The sequence below is a fragment of the Macrotis lagotis genome, chromosome 8, assembly GCF_037893015.1.
Source record: "Macrotis lagotis isolate mMagLag1 chromosome 8, bilby.v1.9.chrom.fasta, whole genome shotgun sequence".
In the NCBI taxonomy this organism is placed as follows: Eukaryota; Metazoa; Chordata; class Mammalia; order Peramelemorphia; family Peramelidae; genus Macrotis; species Macrotis lagotis.
In genome coordinates this window covers 143,201,890-143,216,789 of record NC_133665.1, presented here as the reverse complement: position 1 = coordinate 143,216,789, position 14,900 = coordinate 143,201,890, and the positions used below count along the sequence as shown (strand labels likewise).

General features: G+C 38.0%; 1 protein-coding gene across 1 annotated transcript in view; it reads left to right on the top strand.

Moving 5' to 3' along the window:
• IRAK2 (interleukin 1 receptor associated kinase 2) overlaps positions 1-14,900 on the top strand; it is a 50,185-nt gene that overhangs the window by 32,239 nt on the left and 3,046 nt on the right. The window contains exons 5-12 of the mRNA XM_074198592.1: positions 1,207-1,377; positions 1,480-1,544; positions 4,078-4,192; positions 5,876-5,985; positions 7,129-7,324; positions 10,223-10,285; positions 11,958-12,158; positions 12,450-12,738. Of these exons, the coding sequence (XP_074054693.1) occupies positions 1,207-1,377; positions 1,480-1,544; positions 4,078-4,192; positions 5,876-5,985; positions 7,129-7,324; positions 10,223-10,285; positions 11,958-12,158; positions 12,450-12,738 (1,210 nt within the window). The remainder of the gene's footprint in view (positions 1-1,206; positions 1,378-1,479; positions 1,545-4,077; positions 4,193-5,875; positions 5,986-7,128; positions 7,325-10,222; positions 10,286-11,957; positions 12,159-12,449; positions 12,739-14,900) is intronic.

The following is a 14,900-nucleotide window of genomic DNA, read 5'->3' as shown; positions in this document are numbered from 1 at the left end:
TTTAATTTGTAGAAAGTAGATTTATCCTGAACAATGTTACTTTAAACTTCTACCCGGTCCTTTCCTCAACTCACCATTCCACATTAATGAAGTTTCTTTTGTTAAAGTTAAACCTCATAAATGCATATGACACTAATTTTTAATTCCCAGTAATTCCAAATTCAAAGCTCAATCATTGTCTGCAAATCATTAAGTGTTTAGAAATAAGTTATTAAAACTTTCTCTTTGCAGTCTTGCCATTGCATCACCGATTTGTTTCCAATATCATCCTCCTCCTCCTTTTTCTTCTTCAGTGAACTTGGGTCAGACTGCAAACAAATTTTGAATTAAATGTTTGAATTGATAAGATTTTAAAGCACAGTAGAAACTTGCTTCAATAAGATGGTAGTGTTGCTTATTTGCTTGCTAAATTTAATTATACTTTCTTTTTGGCAGAAGTTACTTAACTAAGTTCCCCAAACAAACACCTGAACTAAGATGTTTCAATAGACCTGCAATTAGGAGGATCTGAGTTCAAATCCTGTCTCAGACACTTAATTATTCTGTGACCCATAGCAAATCACTTGACCTCTCTAAACCTCAGTTTGCTCATCTGTAAAATGGGCTTCCTAATAATAGCATCTCCTTTTCCTGTGATGATGTGGGGATCAAATGACATAATATCTGTAAAGTGCTTTGCATGAAGTGCTATAGAAAATCTAGCTGTTGTGATTATCAAAGTTTGAGTTTTAGCAGAAAGGAGGAATTTCTATTGATTGTTGTATCTGACCAGAATTTTGTTGCCTGTCAATGATGACTTTATTTACATTATTGTACTCATTTGTACCATTGTTCTTTTGACTCAACTCTTCATTAATTCTTCATTTAATTTATGTGAATCTTCCCATATTTCTCTGACTTCCTTAGTCCTCATTCCTTATAGAGAAGTAATATTCCAACACAGGAAGATACTATGACTTGTTCAACAGTTCTCCAATTAATGGACACATATTTTGTTTCCAGCTTTTTTCAAAAGGGAAAAGCTATCAATATTTTTGAACATAAGGGATATTCTGGCTAAGTTATCTTCGTGTGGTGAAAAAATGTGAACAATTTAGGACCTTTTCATGCTTTGTAATCCTAAATTGTGCTCTAGGATGGGTGAAGAACAGGGCTTTATGATCTGCTTATCTCTTCTCTTTGGGTTGCCTCATCTACATTCCTCAGCAAAAGTCGCTTGTGAGTCTAAATGGTGAGAACCTTTACTGGACAGAAATGGAGGTGATCAAGGCCACCAATGGATTTAGTCAAGAAAATAAAATCAGCGAAGGGAATTTTGCTGATGTCTACAAGGGGCAACGACACAATATGCTGTATGCCTTTAAAAAGCTTCAAAAGGTAAGTACTGGTCTTTGTGATTTCTCTGCTGGCACCGCTGGAACAGGAGGTGAACTTGGTGAAGACTATAAAGGTATTTTGATATAAATTTGTTTTCAACAGACCAAGTGCCCAAGAGACATATCCATTGAGAGTTTCTTCCACATGGAAGTCCAGATTTGTCTTAGGTAAGTGTCTGGTGGGAAATAACTTAAAATTACACATTTACAGTGGAGTCATAGATATGGAGACAGGTATGGACCCATCTCATCTGACCCCTTTATCTTACAAATGAGGAAACTGGGTATTGGGGGAAAAGTGATTTGTCCATGGGACTGGAACTCAGGCCTCTTTAATCCCAGTTCTATGCTCTTTTTTCCATGGTATCATGTTGCCAAATAATTTAATCCAAATGCTGCAAAAAAAATGTCTGAAGTTTTACAGTCCTCCATTGGTAAATGTTGCTGTAATATAACTGTAATCTATTTTTAAAATTATCTTAAAAATAAGACTTTAAATTTGAATGGGACTGAACTGTTATTCTAGACTTTTCATTTGAGGATTTGGATTTTAAAACTATTCACCAGATTTTTTATTTTTTATAACAATTTGTAGTATTAGTTCCATTTTAAGAGAAGATGGTCAAAACAGAAAAGCCTGAAAAAAATGTGCTTTGCTTGTAACAACAGTATCACAGTAATTTTTTTGAAAGTGGACAGCATCCGGGCGGCTAGGTGGCATAGTGGATAAAGCACCGGCCCTGGAGTCAGGAGTACCTGGGTTCAAATCTGGTCTCAGACACTTAATAATTACCTAGCTGTGTGGCCTTGGGCAAGCCACTTAACCCCATTTGCCTTGCAAAAAAAAAAACTAAAAAAAAAAGAAAGTGGACAGCAGAAAAATAAATAAGAAAGAACAAAACAAAAAAAGAAAGTAGAAAGCAGACTAGAAACAAAACTTAACTGTACTGATGCTCCTCTGAGGGTGAATTCACCATTAAAACAGAATTTTAGAACTGAAAGGAACCTTAGAAACAATAAAAATTAGAGCAGTGGTACAGAGCATGAAATCAGAAAGACATTCATATTCTACCTTTGCCACTTAATGGCCATTTGGTTTGGGCATCCCTTTATTTCTCAGAGTTTTCTCATATGTCAAGAGTATAGTATTCAATAAAATAAAGTGATTGGGAAATTCAAATGAGATAACTAGATGTAAACATTAAAGCGCCATATCAATGCCAATGATTATTAAGTGATTTGGAACCCATATAATTGTTATCAATATTAATAAAATAATAGTATCAGTTAGAGCTTCATGTTTAATAGAAAAAATGATGTAGTCCTTTAAGGTTTGCAAAGCATTTACATTTGTGTTCATTTGGTCATACATTTTACATGTATGTTCACTCATGCTACTAACTCAATAAAAGCAGACTTTTATTTATTACATTATGGGTTTTTTTTTTTAGGTTTTTGCAAGGCAAATAGGGTTAAGTGGCTTGCCCAAGGCCACACAGCTAGGTAATTATTAAGTGTCTGAGGCCGGATTTGAATTCAGGTACTCCTGACTCCAGGGCCGGTGCTCTATCCACTGTGCCACCTAGCCACCCCTACATTATGGTTTACAAAGTTTTATATTCATTATCTCATTTGATCCTATCAGGAAGTAGTTTCAGTTAGATTATAGGTGAATAAACTGGAGCTGAGGGGGAATATGATTATGATTATGATTTGCCTATCATAATTTAGCAGATTAGTGACAGAGGAAGAGCCAAACCTAGGAATTTTGACTCTGTCTGGTTCTCTTTCAGTTGCAAGAGGTAAATTTGTAGTAAGGCTGATATAATCAGGTTTTTACTCTATAATTCAGCCAAATCCAAGGTTATTTTAAATCTTGAAGAGAATAGCAGGATAAGATGCCTATATGAATTTCTAGGGCATCTTTCAGATCATGGGATTTTCTGTGTTTGGCAAGGGCCTAGAGATTGGGAGCCCAATTCATAAAGTTGTCTCAATCTTAGGAAAATTGTGAGGTCACAGAGTGGCTAGAGTCAGGGTCAGGAAGACTCGAGATTAAGTCTGGTCTTAGACATTTACTAATTGTGTGACCTTGGGCAGGTTACTTTATTTGCCTCAGTTTCCTCATCTATAAACTGGGGATAATGCTTCCAGGTTTGTTGTGAGGAGAAAAATGAAATATGTTTAAAGCTCTTAGTAAACCTTAAAGTATTATATAAAGGACAGCTATTATTAGTAAGAATTTAGCAGCAACCAAGGGCAAATTTAGATTTACTCTAAGGAAAACTTCCTGACAAGAGCTATCCAAATGAGGAAAGATAGTCTACGTTGGGAGGATGTGACTTCTCATTATCTGAGGTCTTCTGATCATGCTCAGATGACTACTTCTTGAGCATGGTGGAGTGGGAACCTTGTAGTTTTTTTCTGTATAGGTTGGACCAGCTGGGCCCTGAGGGCCTCTGAGACTGTTATTCTAGCTAGAAATTAAAAAAGCACCTCCTCTGGGTGGCTAGGTGGCACAGTGGAAAGAGCACTGGTCCTGGAGTCAGGAAGACCTGAGTTCAAATCCTGCCCCAGACACTTAATAATTACCTAGCTATGTGGCCTTGGGCAAGTTACTTAACCCCATTGCCTTTCAAAAAGCCCCCCAAAACAAACACCTCTTCTCATTCTTCACATATGAACTTGTGTTTGTCTCCAGGTGTTCTCATCAAAACATTTTGCCCTTGCTCGGCTTCTGTACTGGGGAAGTATTTCACAGTGTGATACACCCCTTCATGCCCAATGGCTCCCTCCAGGACAGACTCCGATGCCAGGTAAGGACCTCTGAAGGCCAAAATTTTATGTATATTGTTTTCCCATTCATTGCTTGATTTTTTATTTTGCCTCTTAAGAAAATATTCAGAGCATTACACATGGAACATCTTGCAGATGTTTTTTTATACTTTCTTGTTACTGTCTATGGAGCCTTGATGGGTTTTGTTGTGATCTTTGGTTTTTTAGTTAATTGAAATTTTATTTATTTTTCTAATCACATGCAAATGTAATTTCCAACATTCATCCATATGCAAATTTATGAGTTCCATATTTTCCTACCACCTTCCCTTCCTCATTCCCTCCCCTGGCAGGGAACAATATGGTAAAAGTTGTACATGTACAATCATTTTTAACATATTTCCATTTTAGTCATGTTGTAAAAGAATAAATTAGAACTAAAGGGAAGGGGAAAAAACCATGAGAAAGAAAGGAAAAACATAAAAGAAATATGTTGTGATCTTTATTGTAGAAGGAATACGTCCACCACTGAGAACATTAGAAGACACTTTAATTCAATAACTTTTAGTCTACAGGAGAAATATCCTTTGTTGAAGGGGAAAGAATGGAGTAACTTTGAACTTTTCTTTGTAACAATATTCATTGTGGTTGCTTTTACGTTCATTTAATTAATGAAGGGCTAGAGAGCTGACCCTTGGAGTTAAGAAGCACATTGGTCCAGGATATCTTCATTTCTGTCTCAGCTATGCTTTTAAGCAGACTGTGAGACCTTGGACAAATTATTTCCCTGGGGGCAGCTAGGTGGCATAGTGGGTAAAGCACTGGCCCTGGAGTCAGGAGTACCTGGATTCAAATCCTGTCTCAGACACTTGATAATTACCTAGCTGTGTGGCCTTGGGCAAGCCACTTAACCTGATTGCCTTGCAAAAACCTATATCAAATTACTTGTTATCTCAGAGAAAGGAAAACAGAGGGAGGGAACTTGTAACTCAAAATTTTTTCTTAAATGAATATTAAATTTTTTACATGTAATTGAGAAATATTTAATAAAATAAATAAGAAAAAAAATGAAAATAATCATCTAGTCAACCCCCCTCATCTTACAGAAAGAGTGACTGAGGCCCAGAATCCCCCCAGAATCATCTTGTATCATTGTTTTCTGAGAATAGCTAAGTCTTTCATAGTTGGTGATCATTACAATATTGCTATTTTTGTGTACAGTGATCTCAGTTCTGCTCATTTTGCATTAGTTCATATAAGTCTTGGTCTACACAATTTCACAAGTTACTTCTAGTTCTGATATTTTATGTTCTAAGGAATCTACCAGCACAAACATTCTATGTTCTAATAGTCTAGGTCCTAAGGCCCCTTTCAACTAAGAAAGTCAGTATTGTAACTCACATATTCTATGTTTTAACACCCTTTTAAATTCAACATTCTGTGTTCTAAAGCTCCTCCTATTTGTGTCTAATGGTAGATGACTCTGGGGTGGGGAGGGGTGGTTGAGGTAAGAAAAAAAATAAGAAATTTACATGATCATTTTGTTGGATATTTGAAAGGAATGGCAAGTTGTGCATAATAGATTTACAGTTTTATTTGCAATCATTTTTTTTTTATTGCACTGTTATGGAAATTCTTGTTTTCTTCCATAAATTAAAAATAAAATTTCCTTTTCATTTAGTTAAAAGGCCAGAAGTGTCTCATTTTTTCTCTTTTTCCTTTAGGACAATACTGAACCCCTGACCTGGGAACAGCGGATTAGCATTGCTTTAGGATTTCTTGAAGCCATAGAATATTTACATGGTATCAAGATTATTCATGGTAATATCAAGAGGTGAGAATGGGAAATGATAGGATGAATTAGTAGTGGCTGTTTCTGAAGATGGTTTTCTTAGAAACCTTCCTAATTTCCTATGGCTCCCTTCCTTAACTTGGAATTCTTTCATTGGGGCTAAAGCCATTTTGAGGAGGGAGGGCAGTGGAATAGAGGATAAATAATCATGTTGGTGGATTCTCTGAAAGATAGAATGTTGACTTTCACAGGACAACAGTACCCCAATAAAGGTTGAGGAAAGGCAGGCCAAGGGAAAGAGTGCCCTGGTTAGAAGTTAACCAAGGGGGCGGCTAGGTGGCGTAGTGGATAAAGCACCGGCCTTGGAGTCAGGAGTACCTGGGTTCAAATCCGGTCTCAGATACTTGATAATTACCTAGCTGTGTGGCCTTGGGCAAGCCACTTAACCCGATTGCCCTGCAAAAACCTAAAAAAACAAAAACAGAAGTTAACCAAGGACTAATGGAGTTCTCCAAGACATGGTAGCAATTTATGGAGTACTGGAAGTTTACAGGAATAAGAAGGAGGTTTGCCTCTCACATGCTGTGGCCCTGGAATAAAGCCCCAGTTGCCTTGACCTAGTTATGGTGCCCTTTTTCTTTTTTTAGCCTTGATAAAAGGAGTTAGAATTAGAAGAGAATCAAGAGATCTTCTATTTTAATCACCTTCATTTAATAGACGAGGAAATTGAGGCTTAGCGAGCTAAAGAAATTTGCTCAAGTTCATGCAGGTAATAAAGAATTAGTAAAATCATGATTAGTACTTATGTCCCTTGATTTCCCAGTTACTGATATCTTCATATCATGCTGCCTCCCACTAACTGAACTGTGAACCAGACCCTTTATTTCCTTTATTCTTCACTTCTGATTGGATTAAATGATCTCCAAGGCACCTTCCTATTTTGACATTCAACAACTTAGTAAAATGGGAAACTATAATACTTATATTGTTAGCCTTGTAGAATTATGAAGATTTGCATTATGAGATGGCATTATGAGATCATTTGAGGTCCCACCCCCAAGGAGTTCAGCAAAAAATGATAGTAGCTTATAAAACGACTCTAAATTTTAGCTCCATTTGTTTTTGATTACCTTTTCCTGCTTAGCACAGAAGGACAACATTTTGTCTCTGCTTGATCTCCTATAGCTCCAATGTTCTGTTGGAAAGAAACTTCACCCCGAAACTTGGACACCCAAGGGTTCGATTATCTTCTGATGATAAAAAATCCTCCTACACCATAATGAACACCCATCTTTTCCAGGCCTTAGCCGCATATGTCCCAGAAGATTTCATCAGAGTGGGGCAGCTCACAGAAAGAGTTGACATTTTTAGCTGTGGAATAGTAAGTTTTCCATTCTTTGTAGGTATGGTCTCTGGCTAAGTTTCTTTTTCTTGCCTGCCTTTGAAGTATGGCAGAATGGATAGAATGCATTCAAATGTTACCCCTGACATCTGTTAGCTCTGTGTTTAAGAAAGTCTCTTAAGGGGGCAGCTAGGTGGCTCAGTGGATAGAGCACTGGCCCTGGAGTCAGGATGACCTGAGTTCAAATGTGACTTCAGACACTTAATAATTGCCCAGCTGTGTGATCTTGGGCAAGTCACTTAACCTCATTGCCTTAAATAAAAGTTAAAACAAAAAGTTGCTGTAGGTAACTTAATTCCCAAGTCATAGATTCTTTCCTGGGTTGAAAGACTGGGGAATGATAAGGAAATGATCAATAAAATTGATGGATAGCTCTTTCTCAATTCTATGAATACTGATGTCTGGCTATTCTTAATCAGTGGAGCAATTTACCTGATTAATTCCAATAATAAATAGGCTAAAGTCTTATAAGTGGTTGTCCTCCTAACTAGCAGGTTCACAGGTGCTAGGGACCAACTAGTTTATTTACAGTCATATTTATGTAAATTTTGAGATTTGTAAAATGCTTTAAAATTTTTATCTCATTTGGTCCTTATAACAGCCCTGGGTGGGGGGTAGGTTCTATTATTATCCCCATTTTACAGATGAGGAAACTGAGGCAGACAGAAATGTGACCTGCCCAGGTTTACATAGCTATTCAGTATCTGAGGTTAAATTTGAACTCAGATCTTCTTGATTTCAGGCCCAGCCTCTGTACGCCTTGGTGCTATGATCCTTTGTGGTAGATACTGTAGGTATTATTGTTATAATTTCACAGTGAGAAAATTGAGGTTCATGAAGGTAAAGGACCTGCCTCATCGTCATACAAGTGGAAGAAGTATCAGAGGATGGTCTTTCTGACTTCAAGTCCAGCCACTGTTCATTATACCAAAATGCTTTCTGAGAGCCTGGATCATGCCTTATATTTCTCTCCCCAACAGTGTCTAGGACAAGAATGGGCATTTAATCATTGATCTGGATGGAAATGGACTTACTACATTAAAAAGAGTTTTATTTATGGCTTTTGTTTTTATATCACTGTCATTTCAAAATATACCCATCCCTCTCAATCCCATTTCCTGAAACTGAATCCTCTTTGATATCAAAGTAAAATAGTTAAGTAGAAAACAGTAGATAATAGTAGTGAGAGATGCAACATTTTGCTTTGGTTGGATTCAATAATCTTGAGGAATGTTTTGGGAGGGTAGTCTCTCTGAAAAAGGACCTTATGTACTTTAAAAATCATATTCTAACATGTAGTGTGTTGTAATAAGTCCTTGGGCATAGAATTCAAAGGCAGAACCAAATTTTTGTTTTGGGTTTTTGTTGTTTTTGTTGTGACCTGCCTATATATCCCAGCATTTTGTACTTTAATTCAATTCAGCGAGAATTTAATGAATACTCAGACCTTGCTGAAGAGGATCTCAAAGAATCAAGAGCCATGGTCTTACTGTCAATGACCTAAAGGTATTATTGGCACAAGAAGGGCAATTTTACTACTACCTTGCTAAATTTAATATAGAGTTAAAAAACCCTATGCCTAATAGTTCCCTGATTAGTATGTAATCTTTTTTATTCTTTAAATATTGAATGTTTGTTTCTTTTGATGATTTTTAAAATTAAATATTTTAAAAGTAGATCTTATTAGAGAGATGAGATAAGGAGATACAAACAGATCACATAATAAGAAAGAAAATTAAGAGTAGGAAAAACAAGGGATATCCACTGTAAGTGTATTGAATTTCAGAGAATGGAGACAGAAGTAGGGCCTGGAGTAGCTGCTTAAGATTTTGTTCAAGCAGTACTTGAGTTGAGTCTTGAAGTTTGGATGGAATTGGGTCAGACCAAATGGAGGGGGCACAACGTGAGAGCAAAGTCACAAAGATGGCCAGGAGCCAAACATGCCTTCAGAGCAGTGGGGAACATGACTTAGAGCTGGAGGGAGTTGGTGTTGAAGAAGAGTGAGCAGTAAGACTGATTAGCTTAGGGGGCGGCTAGGTGGTGCAGTGGATAGAGCACCGGCCCTGGAGTCAGGACTACCTGGGTTCAAATCTGGTCTCAGACACTCAATAATTATTTAGCTGTGTGGCTTTGGGCAAGCCACTTAACCCCATTTGCCTTGCAAAAAAAAGATTCATTAGCTAAGATGGGGACAGATTTTGGAGAACCTGGAAACTGGTAAGGAACGTAGGCTGTAAGCAGTGGAGAGCCACTAAAGGCAGTATGGTACAATGGAAAGACCACTGATTTTAGAGTCAGACGACCTGGGTGCAAATTCTGCCTTGGATACTTCCTACTTTGAGCTTCAATCTCTTTCTTTATCTATAAAATACATGGCTGCGGAAGACAGACCCTAAGGTCCTTTCTAGTTCAGATTCTATAGTCCTATGAAGATTTCTGGGTAGAGGAGTAATCTAATGAAAGTAGTGCTTAAAGAAAAGATGGCTCTGGGAGTGACATTCAGTATGTATTGGAGTTATTATTGTTCAGTCATGCCCAACTCTTCATAACCCTGTTGTACAGAGAGACATTAGAAGACCTTTTAAGGGATCATCTTAGTTGTAGCCTAAGCCTGCATAATAGTAGTGCCAATTTTCTCATCTGAAAAAATGGAAGAAATGATAACTGTGCCACTTAACACCCACTATAAGATACTGGGGATAAATGCAAATTCAGTAATCAATTGTAAACTGCTTTAAACACACACAAAAACATGAACACACAGAGTCTAAAGTACTTTACAAATACTTGATATCATCATTATGAATAAATGTTAACTCTCTTGAATAGATCATGTATGTAAACATACTCAAGACACTAATAAAATGTTCTCTCTAGGTGTTAGCAGAAATTCTAACTGGTATCCTGGCGATGGATAAAGAGAGAACTCCAGTTTATCTGGTAAGTCATTGGTTTAACTAGTTAAGGTTCTGTAAATTCGTGGGCTACATTTTCCTTTGGGCACATTAATAATCTTTTTTTACCTTAGCCAGAATCTGGCCTGGGTGTGGGAGAGAATGTATGTTCTATTTGGGGCCTCTCAGACTTGCCAGTGGAAGGCTAGGATAGTCTTAGTCACTTTGTTAGCCTTGGTAATTTCTGAATTACCTTGTTTTCCTAGACTTACCCTTCTGATAACTTGATTTTTAACTACAGAGTTGGTACTAAGGATAGTCACAGATCTGGAGAAGTTAGAAAAGAGAAGAGGGGAAAGAAACACATGTCAAAATTTTCAAAGTTCCCAATTCCTTTAGAGCGCATAGAAAATGAAAGTATTCATCTCTCAGCTACCACTCTGCCCTTCTATTTGCAGAAAACCTTTTTTGAGTTGTCTTCTTTCAAATTTTAAACAAGAAGCAGGGCTGTGGCCAGTCTTGTCTCTAAGCAATGCTCTTCACTTATTTTTTCCTTCAATTTTCTTTTTACTTCTGTGCACATATTATCTCCTTTTATAGGACAGAATCTCTTCAAGAGAGGTTGTTTTTGTTGTATTTGCAATGTCTGGAACTCAGTAGGCATTTAATTAATAAGAGTTGATTTTTGTTTTGGCTCAAGGCCAAAATGTCAGCATGACATTTACAGTTAACCTGCTTTCTCTACCCTTTCTTTGTTTCACTGCTTCCCCTAGCTACTGTGATACATTTGGAGATGCTGAGCAAATGTATCCCCTTTCCTGGGGGAACAGCCAATTCAAAAGTCCCTGCTTTACTGACTCAACCTTAGAACTTCATGGTGTTATGGGTTACTCTAATGGTAGCACTATTTCTCCGATGTCTTACAGATTTATCATTTTAGTAGTTTCATTTTTTCCCCCATTGGGGTAGGTCATTTCTTATAAGGGGTGTGTTGTGACAGCCAGGTATTGGATTGGGCAATTTCCTTATGCATGAGACCAAAACTCTTTCTTTCCTTGACTGGTCCCAGTATTGCCATCCATTCTATGTAAGGGCTATAAGAAGCAGCTCTTTTCCCACCTAAATGGAAGATAATTGTTATTTTGTCCCATCACTATGGTTCATAGGCCTACCCCACTTGCCCCTAGCCTACAAAGTGGAAGGATTAGGATGTGGCTAGTGGCCAAATAGATGTTTCACATTGTCTAGACCAGAGACTTTCTCACTGGTTTCCACAACAGGATGCCTGGGGTTTTGCAAAGTTCACTGACTTTGGTTGGATATTTGGCAAGTAGAGTTTAATTTTTGGAATTTTTGCAAACTATTCAAATTTCTCTTCTGTCCCCCTATTTTAGATTAATGAGGGAATATTGTTTTTTAAATGTATTTCCTTGTATTATCTATCTCCAAATTTTACTCTTCCTTTCACTCTGTAGTGGTGGTGCATTTGGTCTCCAGGGCAAATCAGGGACTGGACCTGAAAGTGACCAATAAAAGGATTGTGTGGGTGGAAAAAATGATGTCATTTGTTTTTCCACATGTCAAGGTTCCACAAATTTCTTCTTGAAAAAAAAAAATCCCACAGCCTGAAAAAGTCTGGAAGTTCCTATTGCAGATGGTTTTAGGGGAACTTGTGATTAAGCTTTATCAGTTAATGTAAGGATCTCTTCATTCCACAGAAGGACTTACTCTTCAGTGAAATCCCAAGCACTAAAGCCCAACTGTGCTCCAAGAATAAACATGTGGAGAAGCTAGCTGCAAAGGAGATCTGTCAGAAATACCAAGATGCCAAAGCTGGGTACCTGCCAGAGAACTGTGCAGTAGACTTTGGCACAGCTATCTATCTTTGCCTGCAAAAAAAAAATCCCAACCTAACTCAGGTAAGACCGGGCTTCCTCCCCTAAAGTCATGTTCTTAACCATCTGTATAAAGGTAGGTAGGATCTTTCATCCATTATTTTATTTGGTCATCACAATAGCTCTGTGAGTCAGGGCAAATTCCATTTGTTACAAATATGGAAACTGAAGCTAAGGAGATTGAACAACTTATCCAATCTCAAATACATCAGACCTGTATTTGGACTAAGAGCTTAGGTTATAACTTCCAAAGCCATGGCTCTTTTCACTTTATAAAGAGGAACTAACTGGAAAAGGCATCTCCTCCCCCCACAGGTGAAGGTGATTATGGCAGAGTTGAATCTACAAATCAAAAATAATCTTTGTACACAAAAAAGCAGCAGTTTGGAATTGAAGAGGTCATCAGTGAACACCCCAGAAGAAACAGATGATGTTGACAATCTTAGCACAGAAGTTTCTTCTTCAGATGACCATGACAAGAATGAACTCTGGGCAGGAGCTGGGTCCTCATCACCCCAACCAGGATATAGGGAAGGAAAGTGTCTGATCAGTGGGATAAAGACTGACTCTTCAATGTATCCTGTTCCTTCACATGCTCAAGATGGTAAGAACACAGAACTCTCTATCCCCTCCTTCTCTATCCCAGGATCACACACTTTCCCTGTCTCCAGAGTCAGGGGGAGAGGAGATTAATAGAGTATCATGCCACCTTGCAGCATGCCCCCCACAAACTACCTCTGGCAATTGCTGCCTAGTTTCCGCTAGAGAGTTGCAGAATCTCAAAATCATTCCCAAGAGGTCAAGTTGGGTCTTTAGGAAGTAAGCATGATGAGATTGAAGAAGTTTGTCTTCAGTTCTCCATTTTCACTTCGATTCCTTTTTTTTAATTCCCGCCCCCCCTTGCCTATGCTCCCAACTTTTTGGCATACATCTGCTATAGAACCATTCTCTGGTCCTTTTTTCTTCTCTCTTCCCCATGATAAAAAAGAAACAACAACTTGTTCTTTGGCTGATTACCATCAGGGCCTTCTAGGTAACTGGTTAAAGTAGATAAACTAATTCTTGTTAAGATGTTGATGGTTGAGCATAGCTCAATGTCTTCTCTAGCCATTTTTACCAGAGGTGTTCTATGCCTTAGTTCAAAGGAGAGACCCTAACAGTGGGTCCTCTAAAGGAGGGAGGTTTAACCAAATCAGGCAATAAATGAGGTCTATGTTTAGATCCAACTTAATTCTTTTACTCTTTGGCCTACCATGCCTGCTGACACGTGTCAGAAAAGGGTAAGTGCTACTGCTGTGACTTTAAGGTCTCCAAGCTTCCAGTTGCACTAAGACTTTTGGGACTCCCTCTGTGTGTACACACGCACATGCACATGCACACACGTACACACACATGCATACACACAAGGCACTGCTCCATCTGTGAACATGTGTGTGCACGTGTATATGTGTACTTAAGTAATATGTGCCTATAATGTGCACACATGTACATACACATATGCACAATATGTATTCAAAATGGATCCAAGGTGATTTAGGTCAGGCTGAGTTGGGACAGCTAGTCCCCAGAGGGATTAGAAACTGTCCAGTTTCAGGGAGCTATCTAGGGAAATAGTGTATTCCACTTTGGGACAGAATTAATTGTTTGGAATTTTTTCCTTTTATCCACCTGTCTTTTCCATTTTTACCCATGCCTCCTAATTCTGTCCTGTGGAAACATGAAGAAAAATCCCAATCCATCTTCCACATGAAATTCTTCAAGCAATAGGTCTTGTTCTTCAAGTATTTGAAGACAGTTTTCATATCCCCACTAATTCTTTCTTTGAACTGAATGTGTTCTCCATTTTCATTTTGATTTCTTTTTTTTAAATTCCCTCCCCTGCATATGCACAATCGTGCTTCAACCTCTGGGCATCCATCTCCTATAGAACCATTTGGACTGAATGTGTTCTCCATTTTCATTTTGATTTCTTTTTTTCTTTCTAATTCCCTCCCCTGCATATGCATACAAAACTGTCATGCTTCAACCTCTGGGCATTCATCTCCTATAACTCTGGTCCTTTTTTCTTCTCGCTTCCCCATGTTAAAAACTAACTGTTCTTTAAGTATCCTAGTCAGATCACATCTGAAATATTCTGGACACCTTATTTTAGGGAGGGTTTTTATGAGTGGGAGAGTATCAGGAGAGGGGAGGAAGGATGAGGAATGGCTTTGTGTTCAGGCTTCATGAAGACTGGCTGAAGAAAGTGGGGATACTTAATTTCAATAGAAGATTGTTGTGGTAGAGGTGGTGGAGATGAGGTTAGCTGTCCTTAATTTGTCAAAGGACTGTCGTGTGGGAAAAGGATTTGATTTGTTCTTCTTGGTTCGGGTGGGGGGTGGTGGGGTGGTGGTGGAATATGATCTAAGGGCAGAAATTACAGAAAGGAAGTTAATGAAAATCTTCCTTAGAATAAGAACATTCCCTAGTGAAATGGACTACCTATAGCAGCTCATATATTGATTATAGTCAGTTTTCCTTCTCTGGAGGTCCTCGGGTAAAAACTGGAGGACCATTTGTTGAGAAATTTGGAGAAAACATCCTATTTAGTAGTGGGTTTGACTGGATGGCCTCTAGGGTCTCTTCCCATTCTATAATTATATGACCTTGAGTCATTAAAAATTTTTGAGGGAGGGAGAAGAGAGAGGAGTGATTTAATTAGTGAATTTAAAAGATATGGATTTTCCCTTCTTTTGCTCCTACTCATATTAATTTTCCTTTGATATT